Here is a 23,033-nt window from a genome sequence, read left to right on the forward strand (position 1 = left end):
TGTCAAAACTGAAACACTGTAAAGCTGGAATACACTTTCGGGTAATCCTACCCATTACTGTTAAATAATACAACTAGTGACTTATTTCTGTAACAAATACTGTAGTACTGGTCATCCAAAATATGACATAAGGGTTTATAAAAGGTACCCTTACAATGCATTTAAATTAAAAAAAAAATCGGCACTAATGTACATAATTAAAGAACATCTGAAATGGCACACACAAACTTTTAGTCTTCTGCTTCATCAAATCAGACTTGAAACAAATGGCAAATGCTCTAAAACATGTTCCTCAAAAATAAATCACTTACAGCACCAGCATCACTGTATTTTCAATTAACTTTTTTTCTAGGTGATTTCTGCCTGACAACAATCAAGCCTCCCAATACTAAGTTAACACTTATTTGGTTCCTCTGCAACAGAAATTCTGCCAACAGCTGATGTAACATGTCAGAGGTCAGCCATCATTCAGGCAGCCATGAAAGTGGTTTGTGATCTCAATGGCGGGCATTCTGTCTGACAGCATATGGTTATCCCAACCCCACACCTTTAGCAGGAAGACAGGCAAACTTCATCACCACAATGGCCCACAACACCCTCGCCTTGCAAATGGGCACCTTCTCCACACTGTGGTATAGGCTACCACAAATCAGTGAGTTGGCAAGTCCAATGCTTATCCCCTTGGCCACCCCTTTGTCACACCATCCCTCTTCTGTGGCACAGAAGCAATGTGTGTCTTTGGATTTGCCCTCCTCTCAGGGTTGATCCTCCATGCTGTTTAGCACTATGCCATTAGTTGAACTTGGATTGCTTGGGCTGTAATCAGGATTTTACGCCTCTACATCACCACTGTTGACTGCAACTTTAATAAACTGAACTAACTGATGCATTCTGCTCAGAAGAAGCATGTTTAAAGGAAAGCTCTACCCAAATGTGAACTTCACAAAGTGATTTTCCTTCCTTTACACCATCCTCAATGGTGTCACAAATAAGAAAACAAATCACAACTTTGGCATTCTTTTTAACTTAGAACAGTCTTCAAAGTTTCTCTGCAGAATTACCTTTTTTTTCTTAAATCTTGCATCATTTCCTTTCACTGATACATCCGCTACGAAACTGTGTTGAAAGGGAGTATGTCCTACATTTCAAACTTTTACAACCTTCTAAAAATATAGTAATTAGGCAGGTCATAAACTGTACCCGCGGGGTCAATAAAAAGTCTTAAACTAGGTACTGACTGCAGTCAGTCTTCTGCACATGTATTATCTGTCATAGATGACTCCCTTCACACCTCAGATATAAAATGTGGTTAGGAAACAGTAGCATAGCTAGGGCAGGGGAAGTGCCCTGGGTGCAACGTGTTGGCGGGGCACACAATCAGCTGATCTCAATGTCTCTTTAACAAAGCCAGTACTGCACATGCTGTCAAACCTGAGCGCTTTTGCACACTGTGTGTGTGTGGTCTAAACAGTAGCGATGGTTTGCTACATTATAACAAGCAGTTTGCTACAGTTTAAAATTTAATTTGTTTTTTTAAACTAAAACCAGAGCACTATAGCATTCTCTGTGGGCAGTGTATAAACTGTAGGAAGCAGTCTGTTACAATTCAAAATAAAATGGCGATAAGAAAAGCTGTCTTCCACGAGAGGAACTTCAAGTCACAATCACTATCTGGTTCAACGGGTTTTTGAGTTAGGCCTTGTACGACAACAATGAGATCCCATGGCAGAGAAGGATCTTTAACTGGTGGTCTGAGGAGGAAGATCCCCTTCAAGCAGGCCTTAGAAATTGTCTCCCTCTAGGAAAAGAGATGTAAGGAAGAGAAGGACGGCCAAGATTGGGGATGAAGGGGATGTTCTCTTTGTGGAGACCCAGAAGACAAATCTCTTCCATTTGCTCCTACTGACTTCCTTGGTAGACGGTTTCTGGGAAACTAGTATAATATCTCAGGGGCAGCAAGCCTGGATTTTGTACAATTACGAAAGTAGAGAAACCAAGTGGTCAGTTTGAGGGATATTAGATTGGGGTGAAAACCTTCCAACGGGTGAAGGAAGGAAGGTCCTGTTTGGGTTCCAGTATCCATGGAGGATATTTCAGGTGAGACCAGAGAAAGGGGAACCAAATCTGACGAGGCCAGTAGGGGGGTAATGAGGATTAAAGAGGTTTTCAACCATTATGCTGTCTGCAAAAATTTTGGGATCAAGTATAGAGGGGGGATAAACGTACAGGAGACCAGGTAGCCAATAATGAATTATGGCGTCCCTCAGGGACTCCCCCAGAGGTGGGATCACAGTGAAGTAGTTGCTGCACTTGTTGTTCTGAGGGGATGCAAATAGGTCACAACATGGTTGGCCCCAACAGCTGAAGATCAGGTCCGCTACTGACTGACTGAGGGAACACTCGTAAGGGGTCAGGATGGACCTAAGTTTGTTTGCAAGAACGGTGGACTTCCTTGGTATACGAGTTGCAAGCAGAAAGCGGTCTGAAGACATCACCCATTTCCAGACCCTCGTGGCCTCTCTGCACAAGGAATAAGAGCAGGTCTCTCCTTGTTTGTTGATTTACCATACAACTGACATGTTGCCTGTTTGAACAGCAATAGTCCTGAAGAGGGAAAACATCCTGAAAGGTTTGGAACATGAGAAGAACTGCTCATCTTCAAAACACTGATATGCAATCTGGTCTCTGCATGTGTCCATGTGCCTTGGACCATCTTTCCCTTGAAATGCCCTCCCCCCCACCTCAACTGGGAAGCGCCTGTGCTCACAGTGGCTGATGGGGAAGGTAGTAGGAATGGTCTGCCGACTGTCAGATCGTCAGACAGAAACCACCACTGTAGGTGTTTTCTGCAATTAAATGTCAACTTGATAGCAGCAGATAAGGGTTGATAGAGAATAGACCACTGAGCTGTGAAGGTCCACTGAAGCACTCACATAAAAACCTAGCTAATGGAACTAAGAGAATGGCAGCCACCACAGATCCAAGAGCCTGAAGTATTAGCTTTGCCGGTGGAGATGGACGGATCAAGACGGCTTGAACATGGTCCCATAATGTCTTGTACACGATGAGTAGGTAGCAGTGCAATCTGACTTGTGTTCAAGAAGGCCCAGACAAACTCTGAACTCTATACGGGATATAGATTTGATTTTGCTAGATTTATGGTGATACCCGGATGATTGGCAAGGTTGAAAAAGTAATCCCTGGGCTGAATTAGTTGATGCCTATTTGGGGCAGTGAAAAGCCAGTAATCCAGGTATGGAAACACCTGGAATCCTTGCAGTCTGGCATGAGCTGCGACTACTGCCATGCATTTAGTAAACACCTGGGGGCTGTGGTGAGTCCAAAAGGCACAACGCTGAATGGCCCAGTTGTTTTTGATAATATTTTTACCTCCAAACGAGGTTTCCCCGTGTGTTAACACCATGGAGTGTGAATGGTGAAACCTCGTTTGGAGTTAAAAATATTATCAAAAACAACTGGGCCATGTTCAAAGGGAACCAGGAACTTTTGACAGTCATGGGTATCGAACCTACTTTCACTTACTGGACTAATAGAAACTTAAAAAGTTTATTAGAAAACCATGGGTTAGTCAAAAATGGAAATACAAAAGGGACAACAAAATGTGGGGCTTGCGATTACTGTAAATACATAGTAGGTACCCCTGTGGTACATTTGGGACCCCACAATATTGAAGTTAAATTTGGGGCAGGTACTTGTTCAACAACTGGTTTGGTGTACCTTGCTATATGTCAACTTTGTGGTTATTTTTACGTAGGGAAGACCGAATGGAGGTCAAGTAGGAGAATTTACGAACATTTACATAATATTTCGAAGAAGGATGAAAATAATGCACTATATAAACATGTTAAAATAAATCCGGATCACTCCTTTCTTTTTGTTATTTTAGAGGTAGTCAGTAAGGACATAAGGGGCAGTGACTGGACTAACAATCTGTTAAGAGCTGAAATGAGATGGCAGTTTAGACTGAATGCTACTGTAGCCCCAGGTATCAATGATCATATTAGTATTAAACCTGAACTAAAGTATAGGGCAACCAGACTTTATTTTTATTCTGGCTTTCACCTTTTTTAGGAAAATATTTTGCTTGTGCGCAGTACAATATACTATGATAACATGTTTTGTTTAATATCTGGATTTGCTATTGTTAGATACTCTGAAGTGGTAAAATGTTTGTAACAGGCTTTATGTAAAAAGGGTAGTGGCATTTTAAGAATTGACTGATTACACTTAATGGGGACAAGTACATGTATATAAGTGATGAACTACTTTTCTCATTGTTCTGATGAAGTCTTATGACGAAAGCGCTTGATCATTTTTACCTTGTGTTTTTCTATTTGCTGTGCCTTCAGTGACAAGTTTTACAGAGTGTTTTTACACATTAAATATTGGATTTTCTACCTTGGTCGTAGGATTATTGGCTACATAAGAGTGGTATATTTTATTTTACTGGTGGCGTTTTACCACTCTAACACCATTTTCTATTTTTGAGTAACATGTAAAAAATATACAAAAATCGCAGTGAAGTACTTGAGTTAACAGGTGATACTGTAGCAAAAAACACTAAGGTACATGTCCAACTTGAAGAAACACAGCAGAAGATACAGGTATTAAAAAAAGTGTGTGAAATCAAAACTTTTAACACAGAATGTGGCAGAGTGATGAAAAGAGGAAGAAGAAAAGTACAGTTGTGTACACTTACCATAAATGTAGATGTTAGAGTGTATTCACTGTTGCAGCCATTACATTTGGGTAATCTGCTGGCAGTTTGCCCTCAGTCGGCCTGAAAATCAAAGTCTTGGGTCCTGCGTCGGTTGCGGTCTCTTCTTCCATGACATCAGGTCGTCAGGGGTATAAAACAGGCAGCCGACGCTAATTTCTTTAGTTTTTCTTGCCCCAGATATCAGGTGCCCCCCAAATGGGGAGCAGAAATGTATATAAATATATAACTATACATACATGCAATGGTCACAATATAAACTTTACTTTCATCTAAAAGCAAATACACCACAAAGGCTGTAGAATGTAGTGAAGGAAAAACAAACTGTAGAATAAAAGGGGGATGGCGGGTGGGTAACCCGGACTGCAACAGTGAATACACTCGAACATCTACATTTATGGTAAGTGTACACAACTGTACTATTTTCTTCGTGTTTCACTGTTGCAGTCATTAGATTTGGGTAGAATCCTAAAGCTATGGATGGGAGGCTGGAGCTAAATAGCATTAGGGGTGGCTATAAGGCCCTGCAGAACTGCAGTAGCAAAGCCTGCCCTGGACTTAGAGAAGAGTGGCAAATGATAATGCTTTGTAAAAGTATGAACAGAACTCCAAAAGTAGCAGCTTCTAGAATGTCTTTGGTTGGTACCCCTCTGAGAAAAGCTGCTGATGTAGATACGGCCCTGGTGGAATGAGACCCAATGCCCTTGGGCACTGGTTTACCATAATGCAAATAGCAGAAATGAATGCAGTGGCTTATCCACTTTGAAATAGTCTGCTTTGAAATAGCCTTTCCCTCTGATCCTGCAGCAAATGCTACCAGTAGCTCCTCAGTTTTTCTTAGAGATTTGGTCCTGTTTAAGTAGAATTTTAGTTGTCTCTGCATGTCCAAGTAATGCAGAATCCGCTCCCCTTTGTTCTGCGGATTTGGATAAAAAGTTGGCAGGTGAATAGTTTGGTTAAGATCCACACTGGATACCACCTTAGGAATAAAAGGAAGATTGGTCCTGAGGGACACCCTGTCTGGGTAAAATATAATAAAAGGCTCCACAGCCAAGAGGGCCTGTAGCTTTGAAACCCTTCTTACTGTAGTGATTGCCAGAAGTAAAGCTGTTTTCCATGATAAAAAACTTTATATCTGCAGTAGCAGCTGGTTCAAATGTAGGCAGGGTGAGTTTTTCCAACACAAAATTGAGGTCCCATGCAGGAATTGGTAATCTTCTGGGAGGCCTTAAATTTTTGGCCCCTCTAAGATACTGTTTTAGCAAAGGATGAGAAAAGATTGGTGGCTCTGTGTTGTAATGAGCCAAGATGTCAGAGGCATGGATTTTTATTAATGAAAAAGATAGGCCTTTGTCAAGCATCTCAGTCAAGTATTGTAAAATCTGTGGAATATTCGGCTTTGCTGTGTCAGTTCCTTGTGCTTGGTTCCAAGCACAGAATCTCTTCCATTTATCAATGTAAGACTTTCTAGTACTAGGCCTTCTGGCTTCCAAAATGACATCCATCACAGATTTACTGAGAGGTGTTGTTTGAATAACTACATGATCAGCCATGCTGCCAGGTACAGAGTTTGGAACTGATTGTGCAGGATTTGACTGTTTTGCTGAGACAGTAAATGAGGTATGTGAGGCAAGTACCAAGGAGGGAGTTTAGACATATTCTTTAGGACTGGATACCAGTGTTGGCAGGGCCAGTCCGGGGCAATTAGAATTATTTTTGTTTTTTTTGTCTGACCTTTAGAAGGACCTTGGGAAGAAGAGGCAGAGGAGGAAAGGTGTAAACTGTAGGTTTTTCCAACTGAAGGATAGGGCATCCACTTTCCATGCTTGTCTGTGATAAGTCCTTGTGCAGAATTTGTTCAGTTGATAATTCTGGGGAAGAGGCAAATAGATCTATGTCCGGGCTCCCCCATTTCTTTATCATGTTGAAGACTTGTGGATCCAGTTTCCACTCGTGAGGGTCCATAAGGTTTCTGCTTAGGTCATCTGCCAAAGTATTTTGGTTTCCTGGCAGGAATTGAGCTTGAAGATGTACTTGGTAAGTCAAGGCTGTGTCCCACAATGCCATGGCTAGTCTGCAAAGGGGGTATGAGTGTGTGCCCCCCTGCTTGTTTATGTACCACATAACCGTGGTGTTGTACATCTTTATCAGTAGTTGTCCTGGATGAAGTAAGTCCTTGAAGGCTGTCAGGGTATTCTGAACAGCTAACATCTCTTTCTGGTTGATATGCAGAAGCATTTGTTTTGGGCTCCATATGCCCTGAATGCATCTCCCCACCAGGTGGGCCCCCCATGCATAGTCTGATGCGTCTGTAGTTAAGGTTTGGCTGGCAGGGGTAGAGTGAAAGACCGTCCCATGTTATGGTGACATGTCTCTGCCCACCAAATAAACTCCTGTTGTAGGCAGGGAATGAGAGGAATCATTGTTTCCAGACTGTGACAATGTTGACTCCATAAACTTTTTAGGTACCACTGTAGTTTCCTCATATGCAGAGGTCTTGCATATGGAATCAGTAGAACGCAGGATGCCATGAACCCCAGAGCCTGCAGCATTTGTCTTGCAGATAAAGTACAGTCTTGTACCTACCATAAATGTAGATGTTCGAGTGTTCACACTGCTGCAGTCATTACACTTGGTTTATCCTGCCATCAGGCGGTCCCGCAGTCGGCCAGAGTTCCAAAGTCTTGGTCGGGCGTCGGTTGCTGTCTCTTCTTCCCTGACGTCAGTGCGCTAGGGGGTATACAAGATGCATCCAACGCCATTTTCTTCAGTTTTTCTTGCCCCAGATGTCAGGTGCCCCCAAGTAGGTAGGCAATATATATTGCTAATAACAAATATACATATAAAATAAAAACAATACCTTCAGTTACAAGCAAATACACCACAAAGGTTGTATAGGATGGAAAGGTATAGATAAGTCCAGCTAGTTCAGAGGGGATGGAGGGAGGGTAACCTGGACTGCAGCAGTGTGAACACTCGAACATCTACATTTATGGTAGGTACAAAACTGTACTATGTTCATAGTGTTACACTGCTGCAGTCATTACACTTGGGTAGACTCCCAAAGCCAAGGTAGCTGGTCTATAAAGAGTTAGGATTGGCTATGAGGCCCTGCAGAACTGCTGTGGCAAATCCTGCTTTGGATTTAGAGTAAAGAGGCAAGTGGTAATGCTTGGTAAAGGTGTGCACTGAACAACAAGTTGCAGCCTCCAAATTTCCTTGGTAGGTACTCCTCTGAGAAAGGCTGAAGTGGATGTTGCCCTGGTGGAATGTGGCCTAATGTTATTTGGGACTGATTTTCCATGCTGTGTGTAGCAGTAATGAATACAGTGTCCTATCCATTTGGATATAGTCTGCTTTGAGATGGCCTTGCCCTGTGATCCTGCAGCATATGCTACAAACAGTTGCTCAGTTTTCCTGAAAGCTTTTGTTTTGTCCAAGTAGAAGCGTAGCTGCCTGTGTATGTCCAAAGAATGCAGAAGTTTATCCCCTTTATTCTGGGGGTTTAGATAAAAAGTTGGTAAATGGATGGTTTGGTTAAGAGCCACACTAGATACCACCTTTGGCATAAAGGTAGGGTTTGTCCTTAAAGAAACCCTGTCTTGATGAAAAATTATAAAAGGTTCCACTGCCATTAATGTCTGTAGCTCTGAGACTCTTCGTGCTGAAGTTACTGCCAGGAGCAGAGCTGTTTTCCATGATAAAAATTTTAGATCAGCTGTACTGGCTGGCTCAAAAGGTGGCAGGGTCAGTTTTTCCAAAACAAAATTGAGGTCTTAAGTTGGTGCTCTCCGGGGCGGTCTTATGTTTTTAGCCCCTCTGAGGTACTGCTTTAGCAAGGGATGAGAGAACAAAGGAGGATCCGTGTTGTAATGTGCTGACATGGCAGAGGCATGGATCTTAATTGATGAGAAGAATAGGCCTCTGTCCAGCATCTCAGTTAAGTATTGTAAAATCTGAGGAATGTTTGGGACAAGAGGGTCAAGGCTTCGATCCTGGTTCCAGGCGCAGAATCTCTTCCATTTTTCTGAGTAAGCTTTCCTGGTGTTAGGCCTCCTGGCCTCCAAAATGACATCCATAACAGCTTTAGAGAGAGGTGTTGCTTGTTTGACTAATGAATCTGCCATGCAGCCAGGTTTAGGGTTTTGAGCTGACCGTGCAGGATCTGATTGTTTTGTTGAGTCAGAAGGTGTGGAATTTGAGGCAAAATCCATGGTGGGCCTTGAGCTAAGTTCTTTAAGACAGGGTACCAGTGCTGGCGTGGCCAGTCTGGAGCAATCAGGATCATCTGTGGTTTTTCTTGTGTGGCTTTTAGGAGTACCTTTGAAAGGAGAGACAGTGGCGGGAAGGCATAAACTTTTAGGCTTTTCCAGCTGAACAAGAGAGCATCCACTTTCCATGCTTGTTTGTGATAAGTCCTTGTGCAGAATTTTTGTAGTTGGCAATTCAGTGGGGAGGCAAAAAGATCTATGTCTGGGCCTCCCCATTTTTGCATTACCATGCTGAAGATTTGTGGATTCAATTTCCATTCGTGAGGGTCCATGATATTTCAGCTTAGATCGTCTGCCAGAATATTTTTCTTTCCTGGCAGGAATTATGCTTGCAGGTGAACTTGATACGCTAGAGCTGTGTTCCACAAGTTCATGGCTTGCCTGCATAGGGGATAAGAATGAGTGCCCCCTTGCTTGCTTATGTACCACATTACTGTGGTGTTGTCTGTCTTTAATAATAATTGTCCTGGATGCAGAAGGTCTTTGAAAGCTGTTAGGGCATTTTGAACAGCCAACATCTCTTTTTGACTGATGTGAAGATGCATCTGGTCTGTGGTCCACTTGCCCTGAATGCATTTTCCTGCCATGTGTGCTCCCCAGGCGTAATCCAAAGCATCTGTTGTTAAGAGTCTGCCTGGCTGTGGGTAGGGTAAAAGGCTGACCCTTCTTTAGGTGACATGCCTGTGCCTCCATCGAAACTCCTGTTGTAGGCAGGGAATCATTGGTATTACTGCTTCTAAACTGTTAAGAGTGTTGAGTCCAAACACTTTTTAGGTACCATTGTAATTTCCTCATATGCAGTCTGGCATATGGTATTAGTAGTATGCAGGATGCCATGAATCCCAGGGCCTGTGGAATTTTTCTTGCAGGGAGATGGGACTTTTTTGCCAGTAATTGAAAATATTGAGTTAGTTGAACTTGTTTGTCTGGCGTGAGGTAAGCCATCTGGGCCGTTGTATTTAAGCTGGCACCCAGGAATATCCTCGGTTGTGAGGGCACTACTTTTGACTTCTTTTCGTTTACTGTGTACACTATAGAAATTAGCAACCTTTCTACAAACGCCAGATGCTGTAGAAGAATGTCCTTTGTCTCTGCTTGAATGAGGCAGTCGTCCAGGTATGGATAAATTTGAATTCCTTTTTGTCTGCAAAATGCAATTACTGGTGCCAGGCACTTTGTGAATACCCTGGGCGCAGTTGATAAGCCAAAGGGCAGTGCAGAGAATTGGTAGTGCATTGTACCAGCTTTGAATCTGAGATATCTTCTGCAATTTTGTCTGATAGGGACATGCAGGTATATCTCTTTCAGGTCCAAGAGTAACAAAGCCAAGCCTTCTTGCCCAGCATGGGTAGAAGCTGCTGTAATGTCAACATTTTGAATTTCGGAATATCCAGGTAAGTATTTAAAATTGAAAGGTCTAGAATGGGCCTCCAGGCCTTGTCCTTTCTGGGGACCAGGAAGAGTCTTGAGTAAAATCCTTGTCCTTGTTCCTGTTGTGGTACTTTTTGAATAGCTCTCATGCCCATGAGGGCTGAAATTTGTTTTTGTGCCTCTGCCCATTGATTTTGTGGCAGGTCTGGCATTCCTTTTAGCCTTGGTAAAGTATGAATGTGGAACCTGTACGCTTGAGACACAGTATCCAGAACCCATTTGTCTTGGGTGATTGTTTGCCAGTTTTGAGAAAAAAGTGCTAGTTTTCCCCCTAAGGGGGCTTCCAAAAGGGAAGTGCTTGGCGTATGAAGGGGAAAGTCATTGGGACTGTTTCCTGTAAGGTTGAGACTTGTCCTCACCTCCTTTTGGGGTTGAGGTGCCACACTGTCGTCGTCTGTTTGAGCCTTGGGGTTGAGATCTGCCTCTTGGGCGTCTGTTTCTGCCTCTCTGTGGCCTGTCTGACACTGGAAAGGACTAATTCTTTGTCAATTTCTGCTAAATCGAGGTGGCTGTACCTGTAAGAAATCCTTGACTGTTTGCATAAATTTAGCTTTATCCTCCATTTTCTTTAACACCTCTTCTGCCTTAACACCAAACAAGGTATCATACTGTAAAGGAGCATACAAACATTTTGCCTTAACATGATCAGGTAAACTCTGTTCTTTTAACCAAGCATGTCCTCAAATCACACAACCTGTAACTGCGGCTCTACAAGAGGCCTCTAAATAATCAAAACCACATTGCAGAGTAAGTTTTCCCACCTGTTCAACTGCATGCAATAAATCCTGCATTTCGTTACAGTCAGGAGCTTCTGAGCTTGCAAGCATTTTCTGTTTTAACTGAGCCATTAAATATTGTTGGTACTTAAGCATGTGAAACTGGCAATTTAAAGCCCTTACTGCTAAAGCTGCAGAAGTGTATACTTTCTTCCCCCATCTATCCAAAGCTCTGGAATCTCTGTCAGAGGGTACTAGATTTTTTGCAATGGAAGCCTTAACCCCCTTTTGGACCCTGGGAAATAGTTTCTGGATCAGCAGAAGGTTTTTTTTATAAAGAAACTTGTGAGAGTCAGGGACTCTATAATACCTATCTGGCTTGGCTGGTGCAGGGGGCAAAGAATCAGGAGATAAGCTGGATTCAGAGAACACATCATCCACAATATCTAGCACAGGCAGAATAGCCAGGGGCCTGTGCTGAGGCAATAAAAGGAAATCCCTGAGCCTTTTCTTGGATTCTGCGTAATCCTGACTTTCCCAATGGAAATGCTCCCTCATGGTATGTAAAGTCTCCCCAAAAGAAAAATCCTCAGGAGGAGAGGCTGAAGGGATAAATTCTTCAGCATCAGAGTCCTCATGTGGGGGGGGGGGGGGGGGGGAGTATCCCTGGTCTGAAGAGGAATCAGAGGAAATGGAAACCTAATCAGAGGAATCATAGTCTGTATCCTGCCTAGGCCTTTTCTCAGGAGGGGGATGGGAACCCGATTAGAGTAATGAGGTCTTCGGCCATATTAAGCATCCTGTTTCTTAGGCATGGAGGACTGTCCAGGAGAATGCTGTACTAGCTTCTTTGTCTTTAATGGTACTTTTGTCTTGGCTGTTGCTTTAATGGTAAGTTGTGAAGGTCTGAAAACACCATCAGAAGTCGATGCCTGCTCAGCGGCTCCAGACCCATCTGAGGGATTAGTTTCCGTAGGCCCAATACCTTGAGTTTCCAAAGGCCTAGTTGTCTCTACGTGGAAGTCGGAGGTGGCCTGTGGCTATGAGGTAGCAGGTGCCAGGGGGCCACGAAAGCACCTCACTGAGAACCGGCGACTGGCCTCGAAGAGGTTTCGTCGTCGGTTTTGGACCTCGGATGCCTGTCTTTATCCTTGTCTTTGCGTTTTTTCGGTATTGCGGTCGGTTGATCCAACGGCATAGTATAATTGAACCTTCGGCCAAAGTAGTGCAAAGCAAAATCAAAACATCTTTTTATAGTGTGTTTGTTAAATCTAGCACAAAACCGACTAGTGACGCCGTGATCAGGGCCTAGGCATGGAATACAGTAAGAGTGGAAGTCCTTATGAGGTATTTGCCTCCCACAAGAAATACAATTATTAACTTTTTCTGACATCGGTCTGAGGCAAGAAAAAAGTTTCCCCAACGGGGTACTTAGCTTTATTGAAGACTTCGGATCTGAAATTCGACTTCGAAAATCTCAGGAGTCGGCTGACCGGCACTTGCGAACTGCTTCTGCTTCGGGCACCGCGTGGCAAGAAAGACTGAAGAAAATGGCGTCTGATGCATCTTAAATACCCCCTGCCGCACTGACGTCAGGGAACAAGCGACAGCAACCGACAACGGACCAAGACTTTGGAACTCTGGCCGACTGCAGGACCGCCTGACGGCAGGATAACCCAAGTGTAATGACTGCAGCAGTGTAACACGAACATCTGGGTTTTTGTTACCATCTGTTTGAAGTAAATAGTCAGTTGCCTTTGTTTGTCTGGCGTAAGGAAAGACATCTGGGCAGTTGTACTCAAGCTTGCACACAGGAATGTTAGCTTTTGAGAGGGTACCAGTTGTGATTTCTTTTTGTTTATTGTGCACCCTAGGCATGTTAGAAGCCTTTTCACAAATGCCAGACGTTGAAGAAGAATGTCCTTATTTTCTACTTGAATGAGACAGTCGTCCAGGTAAGGATAGATTTGTATACTTCTTTGTCGGCAAAATGCAATTACTGGTGCCAGGCACTTTGTAAAGACCCTGGACGCAGTAGATAAGAAAAAGGGCAGTGCAGAGAATTGGTAATGCATGAAGCCAGCCTTGAAGCGGGGATATCTTCTGCACAATTCCCTTATTGGGATACGCAGGTAAGCCTCTTAAGTCTAAAGTCACTAGCCAAGCATTCTTGCCCAGCATGGGCAGAAGCTGCTGCAAAGTTAGCATTTTGAATTTTGGTATGTCCAAGAATGTGTTCAAAATTGATAAATCCAGTAATGGGTGCCAGGCCTTGTCTTTTCTGGGAACCAAGAACAGTCTCGAGTAAAATCCTTGTCTTTTTGCCTGTTCTGGCACTGGCTGAATAGCCCCCATATCCATGAGGGACGTAACTTGTTTCTGTGCCTCTGCCCATTGATTTTGTGGCAGATCTGGCCAACCGTTTGGAATTGGCAGAGTGTGGAAATTAAATCTGTATCCCTGGGATACTATGTTTAATACTCACTTGTCCTGGGTTATTAACTGCCATTTTTTAGCATGAAGTGCTAACTTTCCCTCTAAGGGGGCTGTCAAAAGGTAAGTGCTTGGTGATGGCAGAGGGAAGTCATTGAGACTGTTCACTGTAGGGTTGCGCTTTATTTCCTCCAGATTTGGAGGTAGAGGCACCCCATGGCTTTGACCTGTAAGAATCCAGTGATTGGTATCCAGAGCCTTTAGAATACCTGGATTTGCCCCGTGAAGCTCTTTCGGACACAGGAAAAGACCAATTTTTTGCAGGCCAATGTCTACTGAATCTTGGTGGCTGCACTTGTAAAAAGTCTTTTACAGTTTGCATAGACTTAGCGATGTCTTCCATTTTCTTTAAAACCTCTTCTGCCTTAATACCAAACAGAGTACCATGCTGTAAAGGTGCATCCAGCAATTTAGCTTTAACATGATCAGGCAAATTTTGCTCTTTTAACCAGGCATGCCTTCTAATCATAGATAAAATAACTGTGACCCTGCAGGAGGCCTCTAAGGAATCAAAACCACATTGCAAAGTATGCTTTCCAACTTGTTCTGCTGCATGCAATAATTCCTGTAATTCATTATTTTCCACACATTCAGAAATCAACATAATTTTCTGTTCCAGTAATCCCATAACATGCTGTTGAAATTTAAGCATATGAAACTGGCAGTTTAAGGCCCTAATTGCCAAGGTTGCAGATGTATAAGCCTTCTATCCCCATCTATCCAGTGCCCTGGAATCTCTATCAGAGGGGGTAGGATTTTTATCTGTTGAGTCCTTTACACCTTTGGGACCCTGTGAGATAGTTTAAGGGTCAGCAGCAGGGTTTTTCAATAAAAAAATTTGTGTGAATCAGGGACCCTGTAATATCTGTCTGGCTTGTTAGGAGCCGGAGATAAGGAGTCTAGAGTCATGCTAGATTCCAAAAACACGTTATCAACAACGTCTAATACAGGAGCAATGGCTAAAGGCCTATGCTGAGGGAGAAGGAAATCCCTAATGCTCTTTTTTGATTCTGAGAAATCTCAACTCTCCCAATGAAAATGCTCCCTCAAAGTATGCAAGGTTTCTCCAAAGGAATAATCTTCAGGAGGAGATGCAGATGGGATGGATTCCTCTGCATCAGAATTCTCATAAGGTGGTATAGAAAATTCCTGATCAGAAGAGGAATCAGAAGAAATAGAAACCTGATCTGAAGATTCATAACCAGTGTTTTGCCTAGGCTTATCAGGAGGGGGTTGGGAACCCCCTGATTAAGGTAATTAGGTCTTCAGCCATTTTGATCATCTGTTTTTTGGGCATAGAGGACTGAGCAAGTGGCTCATGCGTCATTTTTTTTTATCTTTAGAAGTTGCTTTTGTCTTTGATTTTGAAGCTGGTGCCGGTTTTATATAGAAATGCTGAGGCCTGAAGACACCCTCAGAAGCCGGTGCCTGCTCAGCGGCTCCAGACCCATCCGAGAGAGAGACATCCGTGGGTACAATACTTTGAGAATCTCACGGCGTGCCCGACTCCACATGGGTCTCGGTAGAGGCCTGCGACTCGAAAGTAGTGGGTATCAGGGGCTGAGGAAGCGCCTCACTGAGTACCGGCGACTGGCTTAGGGGAAGCTTCGTTGTCGGTTTTGGACCTCGACGGTCTGTCTCTGTCCCTTTCTTTGCATTTTTTGTGAACTCGGGTAGTTGGATTGCTATCCAACGACATTTCAGGGTAGTTAAATCTGTTTTCAAAATATTTTGAAGCAAAGATATACAGATGCTTAATAGTGTGTTGGTTAAATCTAGCATAAAACCGATAGCAAGGCACGTTATGATCTGGGCCTAAGCAAGGAATACAGCACAAATGGAAATCCTTATGAGGTATTTGCTTCCCACAAGTAATGCAATTAACTTTTACTGTCATCGGTATGGAGCAAGAAAAAGTTTCCCCAACAGGGTACTTAGCTTTAAGTGAAGACTTCGGTTCTCAAACTTGAATTCGAAAATTTCAGGTGTCGGTCAACCGGCACTTGCGAACTGCTACTGCTTCTGCTTCGGGCACCGCGCGGCAAGAAAGACTAAAGAAAATGGTGTTGGCTGCCTGTTTTATACCCCTGACGACCTGACGTCATGGAATAAGAGACAGCACCCGACGCAGGACCCAATACTTTGATATTCAGGCCGACTAAGGGCAACCTGCCAGCAGATTACCCAAATGTAATGGCTGCAACAGTGAAACACGAAGAACATCCAAATAAACCCTTGAGAGGTAGGACAGAAAACTAGTTTGGGGGATAGAGACTATGGACAATTAACTACTGAGCTTCAGATTTTATACAGTAAAGCTAAGGCTAGCAGTCCCCTGCCAGTAAATAGGGAGTACAAACAGTGAGTTGGCATTAACATGGCAGATGGCATTATGGGATTAACTGTTAACCTGAAAGAAAGAGCAATCATAAGTAATTCTGAAGTAGTCAGGTAATCTAAATCTGAAAGTGTCACAGTCATTTTAAGCAAATAAATGAAGTGGAAGGTGACTCCAATATGCAAATGCAATTTTACTAAAGATTTTCTTGCCAAAGGTTAGGTCAAAGTCAATCTTTTTATGACAGCTCAACTGCTCTCCTTTCTCAAGGGTGTATGAAGCACAATACACAAAAAATAGATCCTACAGTGCCCTGACATGGGACTCAAAGCAATCAGAGCCTACATGTCACAGAAGGTACGACTGCTGAACTCTAGCAGAATTAGCTCTATACTTGTAAGACAGATTTCAGCAGCAAGGAACTTGTGCAAAAAATAAATAAAATGAATTCTCACTCACTTTTGGCATTAAATTTCTTATAGCATACTATACAATATTAATATACTAAAGGTGCATCTTTCTCTGCACTCTTACAAAAGAAAGCAACACTCATGTTTCTGTATACAATCTAATATAAATATCATATATCAAATATATCATCAATATAAAATCTGTTTCTGTAAACATGCAAGTCTATTATTTGTTTTATGTATTTAAACAAAGGGCCAGTTTTCTTTGGATATCCACAACTAGCACGCCTTGGCCATTTGAAAACAACCAGCTAAAAACACATGTCAATTAAAAACAGAAAAAAAACTCTTTCTGTCATTATTTACAGTTGCCAGAAACATTACCTCTACAGCCATTATGATCACTGCAGCCTTTTTCTTTACAGTTGAGTTAGCAGGAAGGTTAGATAAAGAATGGACTCCTATTCCAAGACTAGAAACAGGTGGCAAATCTAGCCAGTCAGGATCTCGTATACCTCCCATGCAGTCTTTAGCCATTGGGTAGATAGTGCCATTACCATCTCTCAAAATAACAGGAGATTCCTAGAAAGAAAAACAAAGAAACCTCCTTACCCTCAGCATCTCAAAAAAGATCAAAAAATAACACTCATTACTTATCATCATGGTACTATGGTACCTCCAAAAGTACAGTTGTGTACACTTACCATAAATGTAGATGTTCGAGTGTATTCACTATTGCAGTCATTACATTTGGGTAATCCTGCTGGCAGGGTACCCTCAGTCGGCCTGAATTCCAACATATTGGGTCCTGTGTCGGTTGCTGTCACCCCTTCCCTGACGTCAGGTCGTCAGGGGTATAAAAGATGCAGCCGACGCCATTTTATTCAGTTTTTCTTGCCGCAGATGTCAGGTGCCCCCTAAAGGGTAGCCAAAATTATATATATTTATATATAAAAACACATGCACCAATATAAACTTTACCTTCATCTACAAGCAAATACACCACAAAGGTTGTATAAATCAGAGAAGGAAAGATAATTTCCAGCAGAAATAAGGAGGATGGTGGGTGGGTAACCTGGACTGCAACAGTGAATACACTTGAACATCTACATTTATGGTAAGTGTACACAACTGTACTATGTTCTTCGTGTTTCACTGTTGCAGTCATTACATTTGGGTAGAGTCCCAAAGCTATGGTTGGAGCTAAACAGCATTAGGAGTGGCTATGAGGCCCTGCAGAACTGCAGTGGCAAAGCCTGCCCTGGATTTAGAGTAGAGTGGCAGATGATAATGCTTTGTAAAAGTGTGTACTGAACTCCAAGTAGCAGCTTCTAGAATGTCTTTGGTTGGTACTCCCCGGAGAAAGGCTGCTGAAGTGGCTGCAGCTTTGTTGAATGAGGCCTAATGCCCTTAGGCACTGGCTTGCCATGCTGCAAATAGCAGAAACGAATGCAGTGGCCTATCCACTTTGAAATAGTCTGCTTGGAGATGGCCTTTCTTTCTGATCCTGCAGCATATGCCACTAGTAATTGCTCTGTCTTCCTGAAAACTTTGGTTCTGTCCAAATAGAATCGAAGCTGTCTGTGTACGTCCAAAGAATGCAGAATTCTCTCCCCCTTGTTCTGTGGATTTGGATAAAAAGTTGGCAAATGAATACAACTCATTACAGCCGAGTGACGTCTACAGGCGTTTCTGCAGTTACCTCCTACTGCTCCTCTAGGCGTCAAATATTGCCTGTTCATATTTACATTAATAAATCTAAAACCATGCTATACACAAGGTATCAGAATATTTTATCTTGAAGCATATATGATGGCAAACACAACTGTATTGATATATGACCTTTGTTAACAAGTGTTTGTTAGAACTGTAATGTGATAAATTCATTTTTTAAAGGCTGAAGCTACACCCACTGGAGTTAAAGGTATACACTCAAAAGAGCTCTGCTGGAGGGAATGAGTTAAGGGCCACACTGGACACCACCTTTGGCATAAATGTTGGGTTTGTCCTCAGAGAGACCCTGTCTGGATAAAAAATGATGAAAGGTTCCACAGCCATGAGTGCCTGTAGTTCTGATACTAGTCTTGCAGAAGTTATTGCTAGGAGCAGAGCTGTTTTCCAAGATAAAAACTTTATATCACCAGTAGCAGCTGGCTCAAAAGGAGGCAGGGTGAGTTTTTCCAAGACATAGTTGAGGTCCCATGCAGGTATTGGTGATCTCCTTGGAGGCCTTAAGTTTTTGGCTCCTCTGAGGTACTGCCGTAATAAAGGATGAGAAAAGGTTGGTGGCTCTGTATTGTAATGAGCCGAAATGACAGAGGCATGAATTTTAATTGATGAAAAAGATAGGCCTTTGTCCAGCATCTCAGTTAAGTACTGCAAAATCTGAGGAATATTTGGTACAGCTGTATCAGTTCCTTGTGTGTGGTTCCAAGCACAAAATCTTTTCCATTTTCCAGCATAAGATTTTCTAGTACTAAGCCTTCTGGCTTCCAAAATGTCATCCATCACAGCTTTACTGAGAGGTGTGCTTTGTATGCCTACATTATCCGCCATGCTGCCAGGTTAGAGTTCTGAGTTGGCTGTGCAGGATCTGATTGTTTTGCTGGGACAGTAGATAAGGTATTTGAGGTAAGGTCCAGCCTGGGCATTGAGACAAGTTCCTTAAGATCGGATACCAGTACTGGCGGCGCCAGTCTGGGGCAATCAGTATCAACTTTGGCTTCTCCTGTCTGACCTTTAAAAGTACCTTGGGGAGGAGAGACAGTAGAGGAAAGGCATATACTGATAGGGCGTCCACTTGCCATGCTTGTCTGTGATAAGTCCTTGTGCAGAATCATTTTAGTTGGTAGCTGTGAGAGGAGGCAAATAGATCTATGTCTGGGCATCCCCATTTCCTTGTTATCAATATGAAGACTTGTGGATCCAGCTATCACTCATGGGGATCCATGAGGTTTCTGCTTAGTTCGTCTGCCAGAGTATTTTCCTTTCCTGGCAGGAACTGTACCTGCAGATGAACTTGGTAAGTCAATGCTGTGTCCCACAAAGTCATGGCTAGTCTGCAAAGGGGGTAAGAATGCGTGCCCCCCTGCTTGTTTATATACCGCATAACTGTGGTGTTGCCTGTCTTTATCAGTAGTTGGCCTGGATGAAGTATGTCCTTGAAGGGTATTTTGAACAGCTAGCATCTCTTTTTGATTGATATGTAGATGCCTTTGGTTTGCAGACCATGTGCCCTGAATGCATCTTCCTACCATGTGGGCCCCCCCAGGCATAATCTGATGCATCCGTTGTTAGGTTTTGCCTGGCTGGGGGTAATGTGAATGGCTGTCCCTTGTTCTGGTGACAAGCCTTTGCCCACCATCGAAATTCCTGTTGCAAGCAGGGAATGAGAGTAATCATTGTTTCCAGGCTGTGGCAATGTTGAGTCCAAACACTTTTTAGGTACCACTGAGGTTTCCTCATATGCAGTCTTGCATATGGAATTAGTAAACTGCAGGATGCCATGAAGCCCAAAGGCTGCAGAATTTTTCTTGCAGATAACTGGGGCTTTGTTACCAATATTTTGAAATAGGTAGTCAGTTGCCTTTGTTTGTCTGGCGTGAAATAAGCCATCGGGGCAGTTGTATTTAAGCTTGCACCCAGGAATATTATCTCTTGAGAGGGTACTAGTTTTGATTTCTTTTTGTTGACTGTGTACCCTAGGCATGTTAGAAGTCTTTTCACAAATGCCAGATGCTGTAGAAGAATGTCCTTGTTCTTTGCTTGAATTAGCAGTCATCCAAGTAAGGATATATTTGTATTCCTCTGTCTGCAGAATGCAATTACTGGTGCCAGGCACTTTGTAAAGACCCTGGGCACAGAAGATAAGCCAATGGGCAGTGCAAAGAATTGGTAATGCATTGAGCCAGCCTTGAACCTGAGGTATCTTCTGCATGATTGCCTGATTGGGACATGCAGGTATTCCTCTTTTAGGTCTAAAGTCACAAGCCAAGCCTTCATGCCCAGCATGGGCAGAAGCTGCTACAAGGTCAACATTTTGAATTTTGGTACATCCAGGAATGTGTTTAGAATAGATAGGTCCAGTATTGGTCTCCAGGCTATGCTCTTGCTCTGGTACTTGTTGAATGGCCCCCAATGTCCATTAGGGATAAGACTTGTTTTTGTGCCTCTGCCCATTGATATTTTGGCAGATCTGGCCAACCATTTGCCTTTGGCAGGGTATGGAAGTGGAACTTGTAGCCTTGTGACACTATGTTTAGACCCCACTTGTCCTGGGTTATAATTTGTCAATTTTGAGAAAAAAAGTGCTATTTTTCCCCCTAAGGGTGCTGCCAGGAGATAAGTGCTTGGTGCAGGCAGGGGGAAGTCATTGGGACTGTTTCCCGTAAAGTTGCGATTTGTCTTCTCCACTTTTGGAGGTAGAAGCACCCCATTGCTTTGACCTGTATGAACCTTGCGGCTGGGATCTGCTCCTTTGAGGTCTGTCTGACACAGGAAAGGACCAATTCTTTGTAGGCCAGTGACTACTAAACCTAGGTGGCTGTACTTGTAAAAAATCTTTGACAGTTTGCATAGATTTAGCTTTGTCCTCCATTTTCTTTAACACCTCTTCTGCCTTAACACCAAACAATAATTTAATAATTTAACTTTAACATGATCAGGCAGATTTTGCTCCTTTAACCAAGCATGCCTCCTAATTACAGAACCTGTAACTGCGGCCCTGAAGGAGGCCTCCAGTGGATCAAAACCACATTGCAAAGTATGCTTTCCAACTTGTTCAGCTGCATGCAATAAATCCTGCATTTCCTTGTTTTCTGCACATTCACAGTTTAACAACTTTTTCTGTTTAAGCAATGCCATGACATGCTGCTGATATCTGAGCATATGAAACTGACAGTTTAAGGCCCTTATAGCCAAAGTAGTAGATGTGTAAACCTTTTTTCCCCCATCTGTCCAGTGCCCTAGAATCTCTGTCAGAGGGGGTAGGGTTTTTTGCAGCAGAAGCCTTAACCCCTTTGGGACCTTGTAAAATAGTTTCTGGGTCTGTAGCAGGGTTTTTGAAAAGGAAGAGTCAGAAACCCTGTAATATCTGTCAGGCTTAACAGGAGCTGGAGGTAAGGAGTCAGGGATCAGACTAGACTCTGAAAACACATCTACAATATCTAACATAGGTGGAATGGCTAGAGGCCTGTGTTGAGGTTGTAAAATAAGTCCCTGAGCCTCTTTTCAGAATCTGAAAAATCTTGGCTCTCCCAGTGAAAGTGCTCCCTCATGGTCACTGCCGGCCTTAGGCATTGGCAAACTAGGCGACCGCCTAGGGTGCTGTACAGGATGGCCTCGTAAACGGCGCAATTTGTGTTTATTTATTTATTTTAATTAATTTACTGTTCTTATTATGCGAACGCATAATAAGAAAGTAAATTAATTAAAATAAACCATAGGGCGCCAGAATCATAGGGAGAGGAGGGGGAAGCGAGCGCCCCTCCCACTTTTATACCTGCAGGTTTGGCCAGGACTTTAAGAAAAACTTCACTCCATGGTAGTGGAGTCTTCTCCTTTAAGGAGGAACATGCATGTGTCACATCCACGTATGCCAACGTGGATGTAAACACGTTCTACAGTTGCATGCGGAAATTAAACAAGCAGTTTAAGAGAAGGGTTAACGCCATGTGTACGCATGTGGCTTCAGATTAAAAAGAAGGTAAGTGTATGTGTCCATGTAGTTTAAACTGGGCTTCTGTGTGCGAGAGAAAGTGTGTGTGTGCGCGTGTGTGTGCGTGCGCAATGAAAACAATAGTTGCTAGAGAAATAGAAAAGAAAACACACTATTTTAATGTGCCTTCTGCTGAGTTTCTTTTAATTTTGTAAAAAGCAGGCATGCAAGAAAATAATGCTGATCTACATTTTCTGAGAACCTTACACCATACCCATAACACATTTCTTTTTTTATACAGATGCAGCCTACATTTTTAAATGCGGTCTGACTTGTCAGTTAAAATCTGGAGAAAGGCACAATGCTGAAAGAAATTATGGCAAGGACATAAAATCCAAGACACTGTTAATTTGCTGGAGTCTTTCACTTACCAGGATATTTTTTCAGAGTTGATGATGCATGACACTGCACTATCTCTGACAACACAAGACAGCATACCCGTTAGCTACAATGATTTATGAAGACCTCTGTGATTTTTGCCTTTAAGTTTAACCTTACCCTAATACTAATTTTCTTTATAACCATAGCTCAATTTGTACAGTACATTAATTATTAAATCAATGAATTGTGGTTCATGGGTTGTGTCTTTACAAAAATATATCATCACTACTCAATAATGTATTTTCTAAAGAATATAAAAAAAAGGCCATGCTCGTCTTTTTCACTTGCTGGTTTGATCTTCTAAGGTGTTTTTTTTTTTTTTTGATGATCAGTGTTTAAAATGTAAAGGAAGTCAGCAAAGAGTTGGGGGAAAGAAAGCATATGAAAAACTGAAACTGAGTATGTCCTTTTCACTACTAGATGCTTTATTTTTTGTTGTATTCAGAATGCTTGCCAAAAGAGACTGAACTATAGCCATTTAAGTTATGCAGTTATTTAATACAAGAAAAATGAAAATTTATTTCAGTCAGATGATGACT

The 23,033-nt window shown here is 42.6% G+C and overlaps 1 protein-coding gene across 1 annotated transcript in view; it reads right to left on the minus strand.

The window, feature by feature from the left end:
- UBR5 (ubiquitin protein ligase E3 component n-recognin 5) overlaps nt 1-23,033 on the minus strand; it is a 3,965,620-nt gene that overhangs the window by 2,464,983 nt on the left and 1,477,604 nt on the right. The window contains exon 22 of the mRNA XM_044065648.1: nt 16,782-16,979. Within this exon, the coding sequence (XP_043921583.1) occupies nt 16,782-16,979 (198 nt within the window). The remainder of the gene's footprint in view (nt 1-16,781; nt 16,980-23,033) is intronic.

The sequence above is a fragment of the Protopterus annectens genome, chromosome 3.part0 (genome assembly GCF_019279795.1).
Source record: "Protopterus annectens isolate FY-2018-M chromosome 3.part0, PAN1.0, whole genome shotgun sequence".
NCBI classification, from domain to species: domain Eukaryota; kingdom Metazoa; phylum Chordata; order Ceratodontiformes; family Protopteridae; genus Protopterus; species Protopterus annectens.